General features: G+C 43.6%; 1 protein-coding gene across 1 annotated transcript in view; it reads right to left on the bottom strand.

Moving 5' to 3' along the window:
- The window catches only part of kif6 (kinesin family member 6), an 87,878-nt gene extending 85,936 nt beyond the window's left edge, over positions 1 to 1,942 (bottom strand). Inside the window, exons 1-2 of the mRNA XM_076106981.1 lie at positions 1,883 to 1,942; positions 17 to 126 (exon numbers count right to left, since the gene is read on the bottom strand). Of these exons, the coding sequence (XP_075963096.1) occupies positions 17 to 126; positions 1,883 to 1,942 (170 nt within the window). The remainder of the gene's footprint in view (positions 1 to 16; positions 127 to 1,882) is intronic.
- Between the last annotated feature and the right edge of the window lie 19,060 nt (positions 1,943 to 21,002).

Genomic DNA, 21,002 nt, shown 5'->3' with positions numbered 1-21,002 from the left:
AGAAATACAGCTCTACCTGAACTTGAAGCACTCCCTCTTGTTGTTAACAAAGCCCTCAGCCACATCCCTGGGCACCAGAAACTCCAAAGAAGCACCTGTTGGCTCCTCGTTGTCCACCGAGTACACCTGGGGGAGCCAGAGACAACAGCAGAGTCAGTCCTCTGGTGGGACAAGGCTTACGGACTACTGTTCATCATCGCAGGGCAAGGCAGAGCACTAGTTTACCACAATATTTGGACAGCACTTTAGAGTAGCCATAGGCATTCATTACCCTTTTGAAATAGTTGTCTCCTATATGTTCTATGACCGTTATGGTTACCGTATCATGCAGTGCATGCAGCCCAACTTAAACACTAATACAATCTAAAATATAAGTTTGGCCACTTGTGGTTTGGATAATGCAAGCCTCGAAATGAAAAAGCTGGAGTTTATGAAGCATGCATCCTGTGGAAAGCAATAGAACGAAAACAAGCAATCATGATCAGTGTACAGTGTACCGGTCAAGCTCTGCAATATCACCTCCGCTCAGCGTCGCCCCAGGGGAGAGGAGAAAAGCTGTGGAACATTAAACCGATATAGATTGAGCTCTAGCAGCAGAGCACATTCAAAGCGAGGGCCGGCTGGGTCAATCCAAACACCCGCAGCCCTCAGCATATGTTCTGGCATATGTTTCGGACGGACACTGATGCAATTACAGGTCCCCAGGGGTTTCGAGAATAAAAAGATAAGACCTAAATGATTGGATTGTTTTCCACCCTTAACTCTGGCAGCGTCACCTCCTCCTGACCACCGCTGCACTGCTCAGAAACCTTTAAAAAAAGCCCCCAGGAGGAAGCTGTGCTTATTTCATTTTTGCTGGATATTGTCACGCTCACGCTGAAGTGCCACAGAAACCCTCAAAGTAATTTGATCATTTCTTCCATCAGCTGTTGCACTCAGACAATAAACAGGGTTCTAGGGAGAATAGTGAGAGTGCTACCAGGGATGTTTGTCAATAATAATATTATTTATATATTTTTACATCTGTATCCAATATAGAGGCCACTCATCTGATAGTAGGTGAACATTTATACGGATGTGTGGGGGGGAAAAGTAAAAGAAAAACACCAGTAGGTTAGTCGATATTATTGTACAAGCTCGCCACTGTTTGACACCTAAATTAAGAAATCTGACTCTGGCTCAGTAAGAGTATGATGCAGTTTAAAGAATACATATTTATTGCGTGTATAAAACCTGCATTGGTTGTCACTGGGAACATCTTTACCTGAACTGATTCAAATACAACAACTTTAATATCTAATGTGGTGGGGGGGAAAGGCATCTCCATTAATCCAGACATAAAATGAATGGAGCAACAAGGAAAACTTGTAAACATACTGAACATCAGCACAAAATACTAGCTGTTGGCATATTCTGCCCCAATAGACCCATTTAGCAGGAGGTTTACAATGTATGGTCACTTTACCTTCTGATTGTTTTTTAGGCTGCTAGTGGTATGCACTTTCACATAGTTTGGCGTGTCACAGCAAGAAAAGCACAGGTGTAATTATTAAAAACATGAATTACATTCCATGCAGCTGTGCCAGTTCCAGGGCCCTGGTGCTGTATAGTAGATGATTTAAAAGGTTAGATCATTTATTGGGAGACTTAACGTTAATGGAAGGGAGGGAGCCATCATTACAGGTGTGTTTTTAACGGGTCAAACCTGTTGTTTTGTGATCAAATGCCGTTCTGAACTGGGAATATAAACCAACGTGCTTCATGACTGGAGAGCCCTCATTGATACGCCATTACTAGCTAGCTTAAATAAACATCCGGTCTAACCTAGCATTACCGCTATACACCACGTTTTATTTACATGTTGTTTCAGTTGTCCACTTACCCCTGTAGTTTTCTTAGAGGGTTTAATGCGACCAAATATCTGTATCGTCTGTTTCACCATTTTTCCCCCCTTAAAAAAAAGAATAACCGTTCAAGTTTGGTTCCTGTTTGACGTCACTGGTTAGCTCGCGGGCTAACACGGGCGTCGTGCTCTCTCTAGTTTGATGCAGCCGGTTGCTAGGCGACGGTGGTCCCCTCCGCTGACAAAGATCGTCTATATTTATGAAGATGATTTATCAGTGTGAAACAACCGTTCCATCTACCCTGCTCATTATCTCTTTTATGCCTAATGACTGATGGCGTAAGTCGGAACCAGTTCAGAGAAGTCCAGATAGGAGTGTGTGTTGGGGGCACGTGAATAACATTGAAGACACTGTTAGAGGTAGAAAAAGAAAAAAGAAAAACAGGGATGCGTAACTGTTCAATTTTCTTGTGATGTGGGTTATTCTCTAAATGGGTGTTTTGTGTATTCAAGACAAAAGGTCACTGAAGGTTCAGAATCAGAATCAGAACCGTTTATTGCCAATGTATGTAACATACAAGGAATTTGTCATGGCAGGTGGTGCATAACATTAGACAATCAACAACAATCAACAGTGCAAGGAATAGAAACATATTCAAATGTACAATAGAATTTAAAAGAATGTAAAATAAAGTGCACAACAAACAGATAACAGGACTGTAAACGAGTGTAATGTAAAAGTGACAAGTGTATTTAAATATGAAGGGATGTGCAGGGGAGTAGTAGGGAGGGAAGGAAAATTGTCCTGGGGATGACAGAGTCAGTGGGGGACCCGGGCTCTGTTAATGAGCCCGACTGCGGACGGGAAGAAGCTGTTCGTGTGGCGTGAGGTCTTGGTCCTGATGGACCTCAGCCTCCTGCCAGATGGAAGGGGCACGAACAGTTTTTGTCCAGGGTGAGAGGGGTCGGCTACAATCCTTCTTGCTCGCTTCAGGGTTCTTGAAGCGAACAAGTCTTGGAGGGAGGGCAGATTGCAGCCAATCACCCTCTCAGCAGAGCGAATGATGCGCTGCAGTCTGCCCTTGTCCTTGGCTGTGGCTGCAGCGTACCAGACCGTGATGGAGGAGCAGAGGATGGACTCAATGATGGCTCTGTAGAAGTGCACCATCATTGTCTTTGGCAGGTTGAATTTCTTCAGCTTCCTCAGGAAGTACATCCTCTGCTGAGCCTTTTTAGTGATTGAGCTGATGTTAAGCTCCCACTTGAGGTCCTGGGTTACTTATGATGGAGCCCAGGAAGCGGAAGGACTCCACCGCGTCAACGGGGGAGTCACACAGGGTGATAGGGGCAGGTGGAGCTGCATTCTTCCTGAAATCCACAACCATCTCCACTGTCTTTAGAGCGTTGAGCTCTAGGTTGTTCAGACCGCACCAGGTCACCAGATGGTCAGTCTCCCACCTGTAGGCGGACTCATCCCCACCAGAGATGAGTCCAATGAGGATGGTGTCATCCGTGAACTTCAGGAGCTTGACAGACTGGTGACTGGAGGTGCAGCTGTTGGTGTACAGGGAGAAGAGAAGAGGGGAAAGAACGCAGCCTTGGGGGGAACCGGTGCTGATGGTCCGGGAGGCTGAGACGTGTTTTCCCAGCTTGACGTGCTGCTTCCTGTCAGACAGGAAGTCTGTGATCCACTTGCAGGTGGAGTCGGGCACGTGCAGCTGGGAGAGCTCGTCATGCAGCAGAGACGGGATGATAGTGTTGAAGGCAGAGCTGAAGTCCACAAACAGGATCCTGGCATAGGTTCCTGGGGAGTCCAGATGCTGGAGGATGAAGTGAAGGGCCAAGTTGACTGCGTCATCTACAGACCTGTTGGCTCTGTAAGCAAACTGCAGGGGGTCCAGGAGTGGGTCAGTGAGGGTTTTTAGGTGGGACAGGACCAGGTGTTCAAAAGATTTCATGACCACAGAGGTCAGGGCGACGGGCCTCTAGTCATTGAGTCCTGTGATCCTTGGTTTTTTGGGGACGGGGATGATGGTGGAGGCCTTGAAGCAGGCTGGTACATGGCATGTCTCCAGGGAGGTGTTAAAGATGTCTGAACACCAGAGGCAGCTGTTCAGCACAATGCTTCAGGGTGGAGGGGGAGACTGAGTCTGGGCCGGCTGCGGCTGTTCAGTGACTCATACAGTGATTGACAGGGGTATACAGCGCTAGACACTACCCACACATAAGATGCAAATGGGTTCAACCACAATTGATGGACTGGACAGTCATGGATATATCATAAAATAGGACATTTAGCAATGATTACCACTGTGTCTGAAGGTACTGTAGATGTTGCATTAAATAACATTTTAAATACATTTTTAAAAACATGACCAGCAGCAAACCATAGCATTTCACATGCATTTTTTCTTTGATAAACCACAGGTGCAAACATTCTGTGTTGTGGATATGAAAAATTTGAGAAATCAGACTGCAGAATTCTCCACGTGTTTTGTGCACAATGTGAGGCGAAAGGGGTGGAATGCAACAGGTACCTTTAAGGTACTTTAATCCTTTAAGGCAGGGGTCTTCAACATTTTTCAGGCCAAGGACCCCCAAACTGATAGAGAGATGGAGCAGGGACCCCCGACGATATTGTATAACATTGTGTTTTATATTAAACTGGGCCTAGTGCCATGTATAAACATACCTCTTTATTGTGCATTCAATACTAAGCTATTCAAATAATACACAGGTTCATATATTCATGTTTTCATTTTAAACATGTGCAAGGTACAGTGAGTAGGGTGGCCGTGCTGCCATTTAGAAACATACCTTGTCAGCTGATACCATTGTCAATATCAACATTGTCTGTCAATTGCATGATAATCATGCAAACAAGCTATTCAAATTGACGTTTTTTGAACATAAATGTGGAAACGAAAATGAGTGATGGCCTATTAGTGCCACTGCCATGCATAAACATACCTGTTATATTGTATACAATACTGAACTATTAAAATAATGGACAGATTCATGTTTAGAGAAAAAAATATTACATTTTTTTTATTATATTTTTTTTAATTGTCTAATCAACCAAAAATTTCGCGGACCCCCTGCAGTACCTCCGCAGACCCCCTAGGGGTCGCGGACCCCCTGTTGAAGACCTCTGCTTTAAGGTACTATCATTGCTGTGGTTGAAGTTGACTTTTGAATAATACCACTTATATTACCTGCACAGTGTAAGGCTTACAAAGAACACTGGCAGATGTTAATGGCACGGGGATCCACCAGCAGAAAGCAAAACATGCCCTCTCATAGAAACCCGTGAGGAACAGAAATTCCCTTATCAGCTGATTTACACAGAGCCATATGTCTTGTATTTGGGAAGGTGGGGGGGCGTGTTGGTGGGTGCCTTCGACCCTGTCTGCAATGTCTGTTTCTGGTATTTCACCTGTTTCTAGTATTTCACCTGAACCCTGTATGCGCCCCCCCCCCGACAAATATAGCCTTCTCCCAAGCTGCACACCAGCCAGCATAGCGGGAAGGCTGCATGGTTTCATGGTGGCACTCAGGAGAGTGTAGCATGTTTGTTCCGGTGCATTCCTCGGTGCCACAGAAAAAACACTTCTTGAGTGGTGCATTGTTTTTGATATAGTCCTGTGTGTCTTGTTGCGCATGGCTATATCCTACATGCTGCTGCTTTTAGTGGGCAGTTTGGTTTAATTGTGTAGATAATCATATGCCAAATCGCGGTGCGGTTGCCTCTACAGCATTACTCTCGGACAAAAATGGTCAACCTACTGTTAAATACAAGAAATTCTAAATGAAATACTAAACGACTGCAATAATGGTGCGTTCACACCAAACGCGGCGCGAATTATTCGCGTGAGTATATTACATACAAAGTCTATGCACAGACACGATGAAACTGGAGTAGCGCGAATTTGCGATGGCGCGGCACGAATTCGGGCAAAGTTGCGCAAATTCTCGTCAAACGCCAAAACGCCCCAAACGCGTGAGTTTAAATTTTTCAACTTTGGCGGAAAAATGCCGTGACGCTGCGGCGCGATAGCCTATCAGCGTTGAGATGTCTCTCCTGTCATCACTGACGTCCTGCCGTTGTTGAATCAGGAAACAAATACTGTAGCCGTCTGTGTTCACCCAGAGCTCTACGATACCTCATATTAATAGAGACCGGACCAAACTGTGTGTATAAATGTGTGTGTGTAAATCTTGCGGAGAGAACTAACTAAACATGAATTCAGACTTTTTACAAATCTGCATCATTACATAGTTATTTCGGAGTCCCTTTTTGTCGGTTTATTGCCGTTAAATCACAGACAAATCAGTTTATTTAGTGTTCATACAGCTGTAGTAAACAGCCGATGTGTGGCTTGCTAGACACAGTGAATACAGATCGATAAAATCCACGGAGCTCCTCCGGATGATGTTATGAACCAGACATGACGGCGTTTAGTTTCCCGTGATATCTGGGACTTCCACAACACGTACTAAGCAGAAATAGAGGTTATTTTTTCCATGGTTGATGGCGGCTTTCAGGGCGATAAGCCACGCCCCCTCTCAGGCGCGTCCAGCGCGATTCACGTAAATTAACACAAATGGTCCCCGGCAAAACCGGCGGCGCAATTAACGCGGCGCGCCGCGTTTGGTGTGAACACGGCATAAGTACTACAATACTTGTCCCCTCCGTGTACCCTAATACATACTTGTCCTTGTTCCCAAAGCAAACACCTTTATTTCTCATAAAATGAGGTAAAAAGACCACACATAACTTCTTAGAACAACATAAACAGTTTGTCCACTCGCACAGGGATGAGCATTCATGAGAGGATCGTGGCTCCGAATGGTGAAACACAGCCCCCCACACGCATTCCTTCAGGTTAGACTGTGTGTTCGGGATGTTTTGTGTGTGCAGCCTTTCAGAAGATTGCTGCCGACATGTTGCCGTTGCAACAGCAAAGCTCCCGGCCGTCAGGCTCATGCTCCTCACCACGCACAGCTAAATGAAAGCTAACCCTGGAGCAGTAAGACAACTTCAAACAGGTAGCGTTTTCACGGGGCCGCCGGGTGCAACACGCCCTCGTGGCAGCCATGTTGGAGGTCCGTATCACAGTATGAGCAACCGACTAAACCCTCTCAACGGACTCCGGATCAGTTTGGATGCAAGCCATGTTGATACACATAAGATTCGCACTCCAGTTTTGACCAGATACATGTTACGACAAATATACTGTGGGTCAATTTGCTAAATGAGCCCAGAGAATAGAACTGCAGTCGTAAAAGTTGTTTGTTCAGGTTATCTGACAGTTTCAAGCCACAACTGGCAACATCTTATAGCCAAGGGCAAAGGTGGTGAAGTTTTCTGTGCCACACCATCTAAAGTGGAAACTTTTCCCGTTTCATTGAATAGGTTATTAAATGTATCTTTGTCTTTCTTTGTGTTATTTCTGAACCTCCACATTGTCTACGCTCATCCAGCATTCAGTAGCTTTACCTACGAAATATAATGGGCTGTAATTCTTAGATATCACATCAAATCAATTTGTATGTAGTCCACGTAATCATAAACCAGGAGGTAAGACCTCTAAAGCCCATGCGGGGTGGGCGGGAGGGGTGGTGAATGGGTCAAACCACAAACTGGTTTTTCACCCAAGAGGTGTTTGTTTCCCCGTGGAAAACGAGAAGTCTGCATTGATTTATTTGTCACATAACATGCTTACTTCGGTAACGGCACTTCTGTAGTTATTTCAACCCAAACCGCGATCTTTTCTGAAACCTAACTGGTTCTGTTGCCTAAACCCGACTAAGTTGGTTCCTGTGAAGACGAAAGTTTATTTTGAAGAGACCGCATCTGTGCAGCGAGCGGAAATTGACACGTGTTGCTGGACTTTCGAAGGAAAAACGCATGAAAAATGAGGAGTAACTTTTTGTGAGATATCATATTTTTGCTATGCTCTACATAGAAAGTCCTTCAGAAAGTAGTGCAGCCACTATATGTTGTTCATATGGTTGCCTATTTCGTAAAACAGCTCCACAGTATGAACCGCATGTGTTCCAGTGGGACCAAAGAGGGGATTTCTTGCTCCTGTGGACACTGGAGCTGGGGACAAAATCTGGAATATTGTGTTATAGTGGTGTTAGTGAGAGACGTTGACATTATCTTTCACAAATGTGCAGATTATATCACATACAAAATGTAGCCTTTTCAAAAAGGAAAAGTGCCTGTGAGTTCCAAGAAGGAAGCAGCCACGTCCTCTCTCTCCAAAACAATTACATAGTTAAATCTGTTTCCTTGACAGAAAAGCGCAGGCAGTACACACCAACCGAGGGCTGGACTGGGCTTGTTAGGGAGCTGTGAACTTTTTTTTTAAATTTCCTGTTTTGGTCCATGTGTTGTCTTTAGCTGCAGCTGACATAGCTGTGGTTTCACCCCAGAGGAGGCAACCAACTGGTACTGCACGAGTTCGACGCACGGACACGGATTTCAAAATCTGGATGCAATACATTTTTTACTCCCAACCAATAAGTCACAAACACTCTTATTTTTTTTTCACCTGAAAGTTTTCCATTGAATTCTTTGCCTGTGGCAAAGCAATGGAACCTCAAAGCTATTTCCTATCAGTTCTTACAAATGATTTCTCATAATTCTGACACTTTGACTCTCTTTCATCTCCCTGTGTTGGGTTCACAGGAAGATCAGGTGACAACAGAAAGTATCAGAGTAGAATTGTCGCCGCGGATGATGATTACGCACGGTGACATGTGCAAGCATGCACACACACACACTCTCACACACATGCTTCATCAACTCTGAAAGGAGTGAGGCATACAGTAAAGGCTGTTGATACAGATAAAGGTTGAGGCTACCTGCTTAAAACCAAGAACAAAACTCGTGGAACCTTAAAAGGCAAAAACAACTCCGGCGGCAGAGACAAAAAACCTGTTTTTTCAGTCCTCTCTGCCAGCATTCGACACCTTTGTCTCGAAGCGCTGGCCTGGCAGCTAATCAAAAAGGTGTGCTGGGTGTGAGGATTTCAGCTCCGGCTGAGAGTGTGTGTGCAGCACTCGCTCGACAGACTTTAGCTATGTGGTTGCGATTTTGCGTGGATGTTTGCAAAAGATGACCCGGTACCCGCTTGTTCTATTACAACAGGATCTGACGTGCTGCATGTGGGTCAAAGTGTACTTGTCTCATGCAGTGGAGATCTGGAAAAAAAGAGAGAGTAGAAAAGAACAGAAAACAGAAGATGGAACATTTGTTGTTTCTGCACAGACGTTGCATATGTTGCCACATCACGGTTCCCCTGTCACATCTGTATAACATTCAACACTCATTTTTACTTGTGGGGAGGGAGATATCTGGTTTCTCTTTGTATTCAACCGGAGATCAGAAACGTGTCAGGTGCTTTTGGAAAGTGTTAAAAGAAAATCTGGATGAACGGGAAGGCAATCCATGCACTCCAAAATCTTAGAAAAACAATTAAGGATGTATTAAAAATCATTTGCTGTAGTGGCCAAATCATAAAAAATAAATAACACGTTCGAACCATAGGTCTTTGTCAGGGCATTTATCAGACTTAACAGGTGTGGCCTATAAACAACCAATGGGAGAAGAAGATCACATGACCTGGATGATAACATGACAGGTGAAACAAATTGAAAGGAATAAGACGTGATAGCAGTGGAAACTGCTCACAGCAAGGCCTGTGGAATGATCTTAAGTAACTTGGTCATGATCTCTGGAAAGGGATTTTGAGTTTTTTGAACGTTTTTTTCGGTTTATGGCTTTGAGCGCTATAAACCGAGTGCCATGTACGGCCAATATCTCTGATGCTCTGCAACTCGCACCAAAACAATCTAGATTGATAAATTGCACCGCATGTAAGAGGGGAAAATTTGTATTTTTCAATGTCCCTTTATGACCAGGATACATTAATGCATCCGGTCAATGGATGCAAAAAGCCTCCCTCTGGCTGACTTTCCTGTCCCCCCTAGAACATTTACTGTGCTCAGTGCCCTCTATGCACAGGAGGAATCAGCTAGCCATGGTGTGATCACGGTTCCTAGATCTACATGGCATATTTACGCTCAACGTCTTTTACATGTAGAAGCCCTCCTCACAGGAACTGGACGGGCGGTTAGTGACAAAAGTGCTGTTGCAGTTAATTAAATCAATTTGTCTATGAGTTCTGTCTGTGTCACTTTTACACCCCCACTTGCAGCACCGACAGTAGCCCGCCAACCGGGCGCAAGCAGCACAAAGGCAGTTTGTGGGAGTGTTTCTCTGTGTGCGACCGTTTAAATGCGTCCATGGGTATGTAGGCTGCTGTAAATGTGAACATTATCTGTGAGTGGGGAAAAAAACAAGCTGTAAACACTGCGCCCTCCACAGCTCCTGACTAATCAATCCCTGAGGAAAGCCTGCTGGAATGGTTTTGATTCGGCCAGGCCTTTATTACAGAGTAGGGGAAGATGATGCTTCAGTTAAGTAGCTGCCTCTCTGTGGCTTAGTGGTTGAGGTTAGATAGATTCCATAGGTTGATGTGTTGCTGGGTGACTGTGTGTGTGTGTGTGTGTGTGTGTGTGTGTGTGTGTGTGTGTGTGTGTGTGTGTCATCCCAGTTTTGTCTGAGGGTGGCCACATGAGGCTTAGTGGTAGATTGCTCCTTTAACCAAAGGGGTACGATTAGAGACAAGCTCCTGCTGCTACAGTACCTTGCTTATACTGTAAAGCCGCTGAGTGTCATCACACAAGCACACACACATGGAATAGGCATACACACATGCTTACACACGCAATGGTGGATGGAAAAGTTAAAAATCAGGTTTTTGAACACTGGGAACACGGTGACCGCCCATCACGTGCAGTTGCCTTCAGAAAGATGTACGGGTAAACCATACATTCAGTCACATTTAGTGTCTCAGCTTCGCGGGACGCAGCTTGCGTTCACGCAGCTATATTGAGTCAGCCTGGCTAAAAATGTACATTTCTAACACCAGCGCCTTTGCAAGAGTGAACGACTTGCAACTGCAAGAGAGTTATTTTCAGAGTGAATTACGTGGTCGCTGTGGTGAGAGGAGGTCAGCCCATGCTCTGACCTATACATGTAAGTTAGCGGGGTGCATGGATCCTATTTTTACCATGTCACAACCGGTCTTAAAAATGTTCAGCATAGTGGGAGCAATAACGGGTCCGGAGCCCACACTTGCCAGCAATGCACTAGGGTCCCCATACGGCTGCATAAGTGTGTGGAGGAGTTTCAGAACACACCAAGTTACACTCTGTTAAGGATCTCACCCAGTCACAGGGCGCAAATACTAGGAGTGTACTGGGCGCAGGACAAGTCTGCTTTTCTCTGAAAACTTTGACAACACAGCAAAAGGAACTAGTACACCAAAAAATGTCAGTTAATTTGCTAATGTTACATTTCTAGAAACTGTCGCGCTAAGAGGGGATGCTTGGGGGAGGACGGAATGACGGGCAGCATTGCTAATGCCCTGGCCAGTGAGCGATGTAAGAGTGGCTTTGCTGTGACACAGAGAAATAGATCTACACCTTTTTGACCACTTTTCAGAATTCTATTTTATTTTGCTTGTGAAGAGCGAATGACCGGTGAAGTTAATTAATTATAAACAAAGAATAACACGCTTTCAGGTAGCTGAAAGAGCAAAACAATAAGTCAAGTCATTATATCAAATCATAATATTAAATCTAAATGAAGAGACTGAAACATTGTTTTATTTTAACTGACTGGATTCTGTATGATAAAATGTTTTGGAAAAAAGTATATATTTTTATTATTCTATCATCATAATAACAATGTTGACAATATTGGGGGGGTAATATTTTTCAAAAGAATTGAAATAAAAGAAGAATAAAAAAAAGATATTCTCCCATAATAATACACAACAATGTTGACATTATTAGGGGTATTATACTTATGGGTTAAAAGTGTAAGTGGTGGACGTAGTGATGACATCATGACCGTGATGACCGTTTTGAAGCCTTGAGTTCGGAGCTCAAGGCCTGGAGCTGTGAAAGAGCGAGGCCTGGCATAACAAATGCTAAACTACCAGCTAACACTAAGGCTAGCTTGCTAGCTTGAATAACAAGATGCATCTGTATTTCATGTTAACTGTGTAACATGTTAATTGGGATGTTAATTTGTAATAGCCGAATGCATTTGTTTATAATGTACTTAGCAGATAAAACAGCCAACTGCTTGGAGTGCCTTTTAGTACTAAATAGCTGAACAACAACGTGGTAGGAAGGTGGCCATGCCCTTAACCTTTGATATCTTTTTTTAAAGATAAGTTAAGTTAAAACGGGTGAGATATGTAAAAATGCACCCCTGTACAGTTGAGGTTACAAGCATCGATCTTTTCAAAACAGAAAAGTTGCGACATGCAAAATGAAAACAATAAGCTGAAAGATGCTAAAACGGACTGGAGCGCTGAGGGGAAGAACAGTTTGTTTGGTTTATCACTCTTCTCACATGATATTGATGAGTGCAGCTTTAATGTCAACTGCAAATATATATAGCTATATATCTTTTTTTATACATCTATATATATACATAGATATATATAGATATAGATATCTTTTTTTATACATCTATATATATAGATGTAATTTCAATCATGGCCAGAAGCAGCTAACCAAAGTGCTGAGTGTCTATCTCCACCAGCAGTGGAGTCCATGCTATTTAAGTCTGGGGTTTCAGCAGCTCCAGGGCACAGCTTTCTGGTCAGTATCTGTGTCCAAGGGAATTCTTTAGGGCTTTGGTTATGTGTTATTCTCTGAGGCTTCTGCCCTCTGTTATGCTAGCTAGGCCCAGGCATATCAGACTTCAGTCTGCATTCCTGAAATACAGTATATGAATTTCCAAGAGTCCAAGACCAGCAATATTGTGGGATGGATTTGGGGATGAGCAAGAAGTCACGGACAGGGTGACATTTAGCTTATTTTTTTTGGTGATCCATCAGCATGTTTGTTTTTCTGTCAGTGCGAAGACCAGTCAAGGAAATACGAAACGGAGAAGTGTATGCTTTAGAATGATCCATTTAGGAATGTTTTGCTGCAAACTAAATGAGTTCCGTTTCACAGCAGCTTGCAGAGTAACACGTACTCTTTCCACGAGGCATTCACAATGTAAAATACAATCCAGAGTAGGAAGAAAAAGGCTTATTTTATGTTTAACAACATCCCATAACATTGAAATGACTTTGTCAAGCAATTATTTGTTATGATGGTTACTTAGGAGAAAGATGAAATAAAAGGTGAAGGCAAACCGAAGAAACATTTTCGTGGTAGCATTTAAAGGACCAGTGTGGAGCTTATAGTGGCATCTATTGGCAGAAATGGAATATAATATTCATTATTATGTTTTCATGAGTACATAATCACCCAAACTTAACACCTTACCAGCTTAGAATGAGCGTTCATATCTTCATGGTTCCTCTCCACGGAGTCCGTCGTGTTGCACCGCCATTATTTCTACAGTAGCCCAGAACGAACAAACCAAGCGCTGGCTCGGGAGAAGGCCTTTTACATGTTTACGTTAAACTGGCAGCTTCAATTTGGCGGCGCAAACGCACCTGAAAAGGGAGGGGTCACCGCTAATGTCACACTGTGAACAAAATTAAGTGATAGCATCGGTATCTTTGCTGTGCACCGTGCAGTGACTTACTCAGCCTAGTCCTTGTCCTCAAGGATTATCTTGAGTTACATTTCCTGCTGTCAGTAAACATTATGATATCACATAACTTCTCTTCGGCCTCCTGGTAACAGCTTTATAAAAACTCATCAAAGTAATTCCAAAACTATTGCCGGCACGTACGTCTCATGCATTTTGCCTGGAAAATCGGTTGCATACCTTCTCCTTTTATAGCAACTCTCGTGCTCTGCATTCTTTAGCGAGTGAGGATTTTTTTGTTTAGACCAGTGTTGCATAATGGACATTATGTCAAGAGTTTTCATTGATCAGAGCCCAGCATGCCTCTCTTGTCTCTTACTTAAGACCCTTGGAATTCATTCTTGAGCCATTTGCGTATAAACATATTTCTTAAGTAATTACTTTCTTCTTTCTCAGTTCCTCAGACATTTCTGTACATTTTTCTGAAAATGTCTTTGTTTGTGAATTTATTCTTGTGGAAAAAGGGTGTAATTCATTCACTCAAGTACAGATCCAAGGGAATGAACACACACACACACACACACACACACACACACACAATTTTGGCTATTTGATGGACTTCAATACAGTACATGCTTGTCAAGTGACTCTTCCTCCCTCCGCTCCTTCCCTCCTGTCCGTTCCTTCCATCCGCTCCATCTATCTATCCCAGCTGCATGTGGTCAGGAGTTTGGACGGTGGGCAGGGACATGGCCGGGCGGTCCCACCGGCTTTGCGTTGCTGGCCTTGGGGAAAGTGGGTGGATTAGGCCGTCCCTCCACGGGCCTAAAAGGCCTGGAGCTAAACCACTTTAACTGTACAATATAAATAGACCAAACTTGGATTTGTCAGAGTCCACATCTCCACCTCTCAACTGTCAAGCACTAGAGGCGGGGGCACGAAGGATAGACGGCAGCAGAGAGAATGTGGACCTGATGAAAACATGGTCACGTTACTGAGTGGAATGTCCTCGTGAACTCTGAGGAGGTAGCGGGAGAAGAAGCATAGAGAGTGCAGGAATGGAGAGAAAATAGAAAAGATTAAAAATGAGAGACAGGGTTGAATGAGCTCCAGAAGAATATTTGAATGACAAACGTGGGTTGCTCTCGGAACTGTAATGCGTCGGAGATATTGACAGAATTCCTACATTAAATCCATTTCGCCCCCCCCCCCCCCGAGCGCAAATCCACTTCCCAACACAAGCCGGGTCCAGGTGATGGTTCAGCACACACACAGCATTATGTAAGCAGTGCGGGGAATGCTAACGCGACGAGCTGAGTGCGAATTTGACACGAAAGGTTCTCCGAAGTCCTGCTGCCGTGGAGGATTCTAGCATTCAAATTCCTCTTCCTCCGCAGCACGGCAGAGTCACAATGAAATACCTTTCGGTGCTGAACTCCGCTGCCTTTGAAGTCCCATTCAGCACCGGGCTGCGTCAGGGCTGCCGTTGTTGCATGCCATTCCTCACACACAATAAAGCTGTGTTATGTCACTGTGTTACTCCTGGCCAACCTCTGTGATGTGTCACACCAGAGGAGGCTTGCAACAACCAGGCCAAAAGATTTCTGCTGCTAAAAAAAGTGCAGGAAAATCAGATTGGATGCGTGGCGAAAAGCCACAAAGTGGTTTTGGAATGCTGTACCACTTTGATGGAAATATTATTGCTATGCATTATTGACCACTTGGTTACATAATGCTGTAAATGCAAACAGTGTGACTACAGCAGACGTGTCTCATTGTGTCATTCAGGCCCAGTACACGGGTCATTTTGTAAACGTATCTCTTTCTATGTGTTTTGCCCTTGCGTCTACACCCAAACGGCGTTTTGTTTGTGAAGATTCTTTGAAGCTTTTCGGTGTTGACGTGTAGATTTGGAAAACTGAGTTTTGTTGAGTTTCTGGCCCGTAACGTCAGAGTGTTATCCCCTTTGTGAGGCGTCACTAACAAGGCGACGTGCATCCAAGAATGGCGGACGTGGCCAAATAATAGGACTTTTTATAGGTTTACACATAAAGGTTCAGTTACTCTTCCACTATATTGAGGAACAGAGGCACCAGAATGCGCTATGGAGGTCGGGGGGGGGGAGACTTGGTTTAAAGTTAGGGTAAAGTTGGGTTTAGGTTAAGATTTAGCAAACAGTGCTTCTATGGATTGAAGAAAAAAACACCTGCGTACGTGTGGACTAGACACGAGTGTCTGTGGCGCGAATAGGAATGGGGACAGTTCACTCAGGATATTTCCATAGCAACAATGGGTTTGTGTATTGATTAGCAGCAACGTGTCACTTTCAATTAGGCCACACTGAGGAGATTACACCCTGTGTGTGTGTGTGTGAGGATGCTGCTTTATTTTTTATTTCTGCTGGCCACAGGGCAATGAAAACTCCATTTCGTCTCTAGTTGAGAAATCATCGATAGTTTCTGACAACATCGGCGTCCATGTAATGGCTTTGCAATGCTTTTAAACTCACCGCACACACCAACACATGCACACGTCAGCCGAGACGGAGCGAAGAGATAAATGAAGGGAGACTTCTTTGATGACAGCCAGGAAATGAAAGGCAGCGTATCACACGAGGCAGAAATAGAACAGAGAGGAGGCTTATTGATTCTCAGATTTTGTACTATAGTCATCACAATACATATAGGGAAAAAGAGAATGATGGGGGGGTACAGATGACTTTGCATCCTCCCAGGGTGGGAGCTAATGTAGAAGTTTTATTATAGGTGTAACTGAGCTGCATGTTCTCCTTCTGCCTTTCACCCTCCATCACAGAGGTTACAGGGAGAGACACAGAGGATGAGAAAATAGGTAATATGCGTGTGTGTGTGTGTGTGTGTGTGTGTGTGTGTTTGTCTACAAAGATAAAAGATGAAAACCAGCAGAGCATGCAGTTTCATGTACAATAGAGGGCCTCTGTGTTAGACTGTTTTTCAGAGCGCATAAGCTTGCTGGGTGACGGTGGTCAGTCGGTGTTCGAACATCGTATGTCTCTGTTTAGTAGGATCACAAAAACTCTACCTTCCAAATGACAATTACAGACGGAGTATTGCGTCTTTGATATTTCAGCTACAGTGTGTGTTTAGTCTGTTGACACATGTTTTTATGTATCCTGACACAACTGGGTGGCACTGACCCACCCATGTACAGTAAATAAACAGGCGAAACAACTGCCTACCATGCAACTTGTGCATTTGTCATTGTGGCCAATCTGCAGCGGCAACGCAATGCATGTCAATCAGCCACGACAAGTCATGTGTAATATATGTTTGCTTACTTATGTTTACCTCTCTTCATACCATTAAGGCAAATTGTGTTTTGTGATGTCGGGCTACATGAATGGAATCGACTTGATTTGGTTTTGGAGAACACCAGTTGCTCATGATTCCTTCAGTGCTGCTCAAAATAGAAAGCCCTTTATAAAAATGGCAGCAAAATTACATACATTGGACTTTCACCCAGAAGGCCGCTGTTTGTAACCAAAACCGAAAGTAAACGTTGACTTAAGCTTGTTACGTAATGTTCCCGTAAGACACGTGTTACGTTGTTACATTATTATTTTAACGCAAACCGTGATCTGTTTACTATCCATCAACCAAGAAGTTTTGTTGCCTTAACCTAGCCAACCATTTCACAATGTTAATAACGTGCTATTGTCCGTTTCTGCAAGCGTGACACGAGTCTGATACGAAACATGTCATGAACCATAATTGCGGTGGGTCCCCATCTGTGGGACTCAGTAATTATATTTTTTGAACTAGAAAAGCATGCGAGGACTGTTTTTAAAAAGTATAGGAAATATTAGGATGATAGATCAAGCAGTATGTAAGATAAGCTGTGGACAGACAGACTCAGCAATGCATATACATGCACGCACACATACGGCCGAAAACATAATCTCCTGAAAGAGATGAAAAACTAATTCAATGTTCAAAATGAAAGCAGGAGAAACCGAGAGAGCCTGACTTCAAGTCCAAGTAGGGGTCAACACCAAAACCAAAAACACACTGGATCTTACGCTTCCCAAAATGCAACTAGCATCTTTCATTAGACCTTACTGCCTGGTAATTGCCCATGTCCTCCAAACTCTACCCTTAAGTTTGTAATGGTTTTCTGTTAAAAATGTGTCTCTATGCATGATTTGATACAACCCTGATGACATCACTATGACATCATCAGGTACTCAGACTTTGGAAAACTCCCTTCAGAGCCACAGAAGACATGATACAACTTCTTGACATAGAAACTCATATTCAGGTGTAAAGTTGGTGGAGTTGCCCTTTATTAATGTTTTTCTAGTACAAAATTGGATACAAATATTATATGACTACTGTTCTGGCTGTTCATTATACACTTTTGAGGCTCATAGAAAGATATGTTTGAGCATGTGTAATCCATATGTATATGCATGGATCATGTGTGCATGTGTGTGCATACTAAATGGTCATGTGTGAATTAATTTATTGGCATTTTCTGTTCAGCCAGACACTCGAGATCTTGAGGTGTCGACTGGAGCTTTTTTACCGGCAGATGTGTCAAATCAAGACTACAAACAGAAAGACGCTCGGAGAATTCCCCCCCTTCAACTACTTCTGTTAGTCTTGGCGTCAAACCTGAGCAGGGATACAAAAGCTGCGCAGTGTCAAATTATTTAAAAGGTCCGGACACTCCAGCAGTCTCACCAGTGAGGCTTTTCCCTTGCGAGATCCTGCAGTCCAACAGTACTTCATTCCTGGTGGCGTCACTAAAGACACTGCTCACTGTGACATGGTGGGTTCATTTTGGTATCATAGAAACTTGGGGCATAGTGTGTGTGTGTGTGTGTGTGTGTGTGTGTATGGGTGCGGGGGTGTGTGCGTGTCCACATGTTGCCATGGCTAATTCACTGACTGAGTTTTGGGGGTCAGGCTAAAAGGCTCAGGTTAAATTACTGACAGAGTGTCATTATCTGACATGAATCTAACTCCCCTATGATATACTATCCGCCTCTGGATTATAGATTTGACCTCCCCTTGGTTTTGCCAAATTTGAAGAGATTAATCGAGGCCCCTTGCCTGGTTTTCTCCCAGGGGCCGAATCCCTCGCTTCCACTGGATAATGTCATCTCGGCTTTGACAAGCCAAGCCGCCGAGGCTCCCGGGCAGCTCTATCGACTCCTGAAACTTCAGTCCAAGTGTAGACACGCACTACACCATCTGACAAACTTGACACTTATAGTAGCTGACGCAATTATTTCTAGGAAGAGGGTAAAGCAACTCGCTGATAAATGCTGAACTCGTGAGCTGTTCAAAGTCACAATTTAGGAGAATATGCGTAGTAAGACTACACATACATTTTGATATCTGGAGTGTCTACCAACCCACAAACTGTGAAATAAGACGAGCCAGTCAGCTTTTTTGTGGGCTGCCTCGATCTGAAAACATGACTGCGTTCCAAATCGCATACTTTTTCTTTTTACTTTTGGTACATACTGCAGCTGCCCTTACAACATGCGTACTGTTGCATGCAGTGTGCCTTTAATTGGGAAATACGGTATATACATCCCAATTATTCATATATCAGCTGCGTAGAGGATTGTGGGTCAGAATAGCCAGAAACGCTGCCAATGGTTTGCGTACTGCAAAATTTGACCGGATGTGGTAAGTCATCATGGTATTTCCTGAGATACTGCATTTGACATACTATGTATTGGGACATACTAAATCTTTTTTTTGGCATGCTATTTAGTAAGGTAGTGTGGGTATGCATAGCATGTGATTGAACAAGCCAATCCGATTTGGCTTCCCTTCCAATGTCACATGCAGGCTCAAAGCAGACTGGGCTGTTTTTGGAGGGGGTCTTAAAGAGACAGGCGCTCAAACGGAGAGTTTCAGACAGAAGGCGAATACATTTATCTAAAGACAGATCTTGTGAGAAAAATAATGTGTTTTTTAACATTAAAGAATGTAAACATGTTCTAGTAGAAACCCAGTAAATGAGGATTTTATTCAGTCAGTGACCACAAATCATGCAGCCACACTATTATGTACGACAGTGTTAAATAGTGGTACGGGCTTTGGAAACGGTTTTGCGCTAACAGCAGGAAGGTATTTAAAGCATCCCAAACAATGCAGGTAGCTGCTACTTTCATTTCGACACCAGCTTGCCATAGGTTTGCTGTCATGAAATACCATTCCTCTCTGCCCCCTGAAGATGTAAATGTAAATTGTCTCACAGCGGGGCTTGTTTCATGCTCAAACATATGAAATTAGTATTGATGTCTGTGTATGAGCCCAGGTCATAGTGGATGCCCAGAATTGCAATTAATGAAGGATTAGGCTGCGAGGAGATCAAAACACAGCCAGTCATACTGTTTCTTCATATTTCAGAGGATTAAATGCTTAGCAGCTGGAGGAAGCAAGACCTTTACTCTAATGTTTGGGAAAGTTTACTGGATCTTATTTCGTTGGCAGACATGGGAGCTGTAGTACGTTACAACCTGTTTGAGTTGTTTACCAGTATATATATATATATATATATATATATATATATATATATATATATATTTCTGTAGGATCTAAGGCAGGGGTCACCAACCTTTTTTAAACTGAGAGCTACTTCAAAGGTACCGAGTAGTACGACGGGCTACTTATTTGATACAAACTTCCCGAATAACAAAATTGCACAGATCACCTTTTAATAATAATAATAATATATGTGAAGAGACTGTTTGATCACGTCAGTCAATTATTCCTCACAATAATTATTAAGAATGATTTCCACAACAATGATGGTATAGCTACACATATATATTTAAACATGCAACTTTTATTTCTGTTAATCTGTTTCAACATTTGAAAGTCAGAGGTATCACATCTCTGATATGTTTGTATCATCACATGATCAAAGCCGGTTACTTTTGCACATAGCGCCTGCTGGTGAATGATGCAGTGGTAATGTAGACATTTTGCGAAGTCTGGGTCACCTTTGCATTGCGCAATGAAGCCTGCATGCTGGCCCGTCATTGCGGGAGCCCGGTCTGTTATCACCGACACTAGCTTTTCCAATGGTACCTTTTTCTCAACGAAGAAACTAGTAAAAAGTCTCGTCTATAGCCGAGCGGGGGATCCAACCCTCCGAGGCCCGCGTTCAAAACCTCTAGTCTGGGCCTTTTCAGTCGGATTGCCCCGCGGCCTGTTCCGAGGATTTACGGACCTGACGACGGGAAGCGCCCGCCATTCGTAACCTGAAAACCTAGTGCGGTGCGCCTCCGGGTACCCAACTCTCTTATGACAAGAAATATTGTCATTTTAAAATCTACACTAATGCAAGCCTTTTTGATTTAAAAAGAACAGCAACTACAATTTTAGACGGAGCTCCAATGGTGACTAGTGCTATTTTTAGAACATGTCTTGCGGGCGACTCACGTGGTCCCTGCGGGCGACAGGGTGCCCGCGGGCACCGTGTTGGCTACCTCTGATCTAAGGTAATCATTTCACA

Source organism: Anarhichas minor, unplaced genomic scaffold (genome assembly GCF_050575085.1).
Source record: "Anarhichas minor isolate MPS153535 unplaced genomic scaffold, ASM5057508v1 ptg000037l, whole genome shotgun sequence".
NCBI classification, from domain to species: domain Eukaryota; kingdom Metazoa; phylum Chordata; class Actinopteri; order Perciformes; family Anarhichadidae; genus Anarhichas; species Anarhichas minor.
Note: the sequence above shows the minus strand (reverse complement) of the source record. Positions and strands in the feature narration are given on the sequence as shown.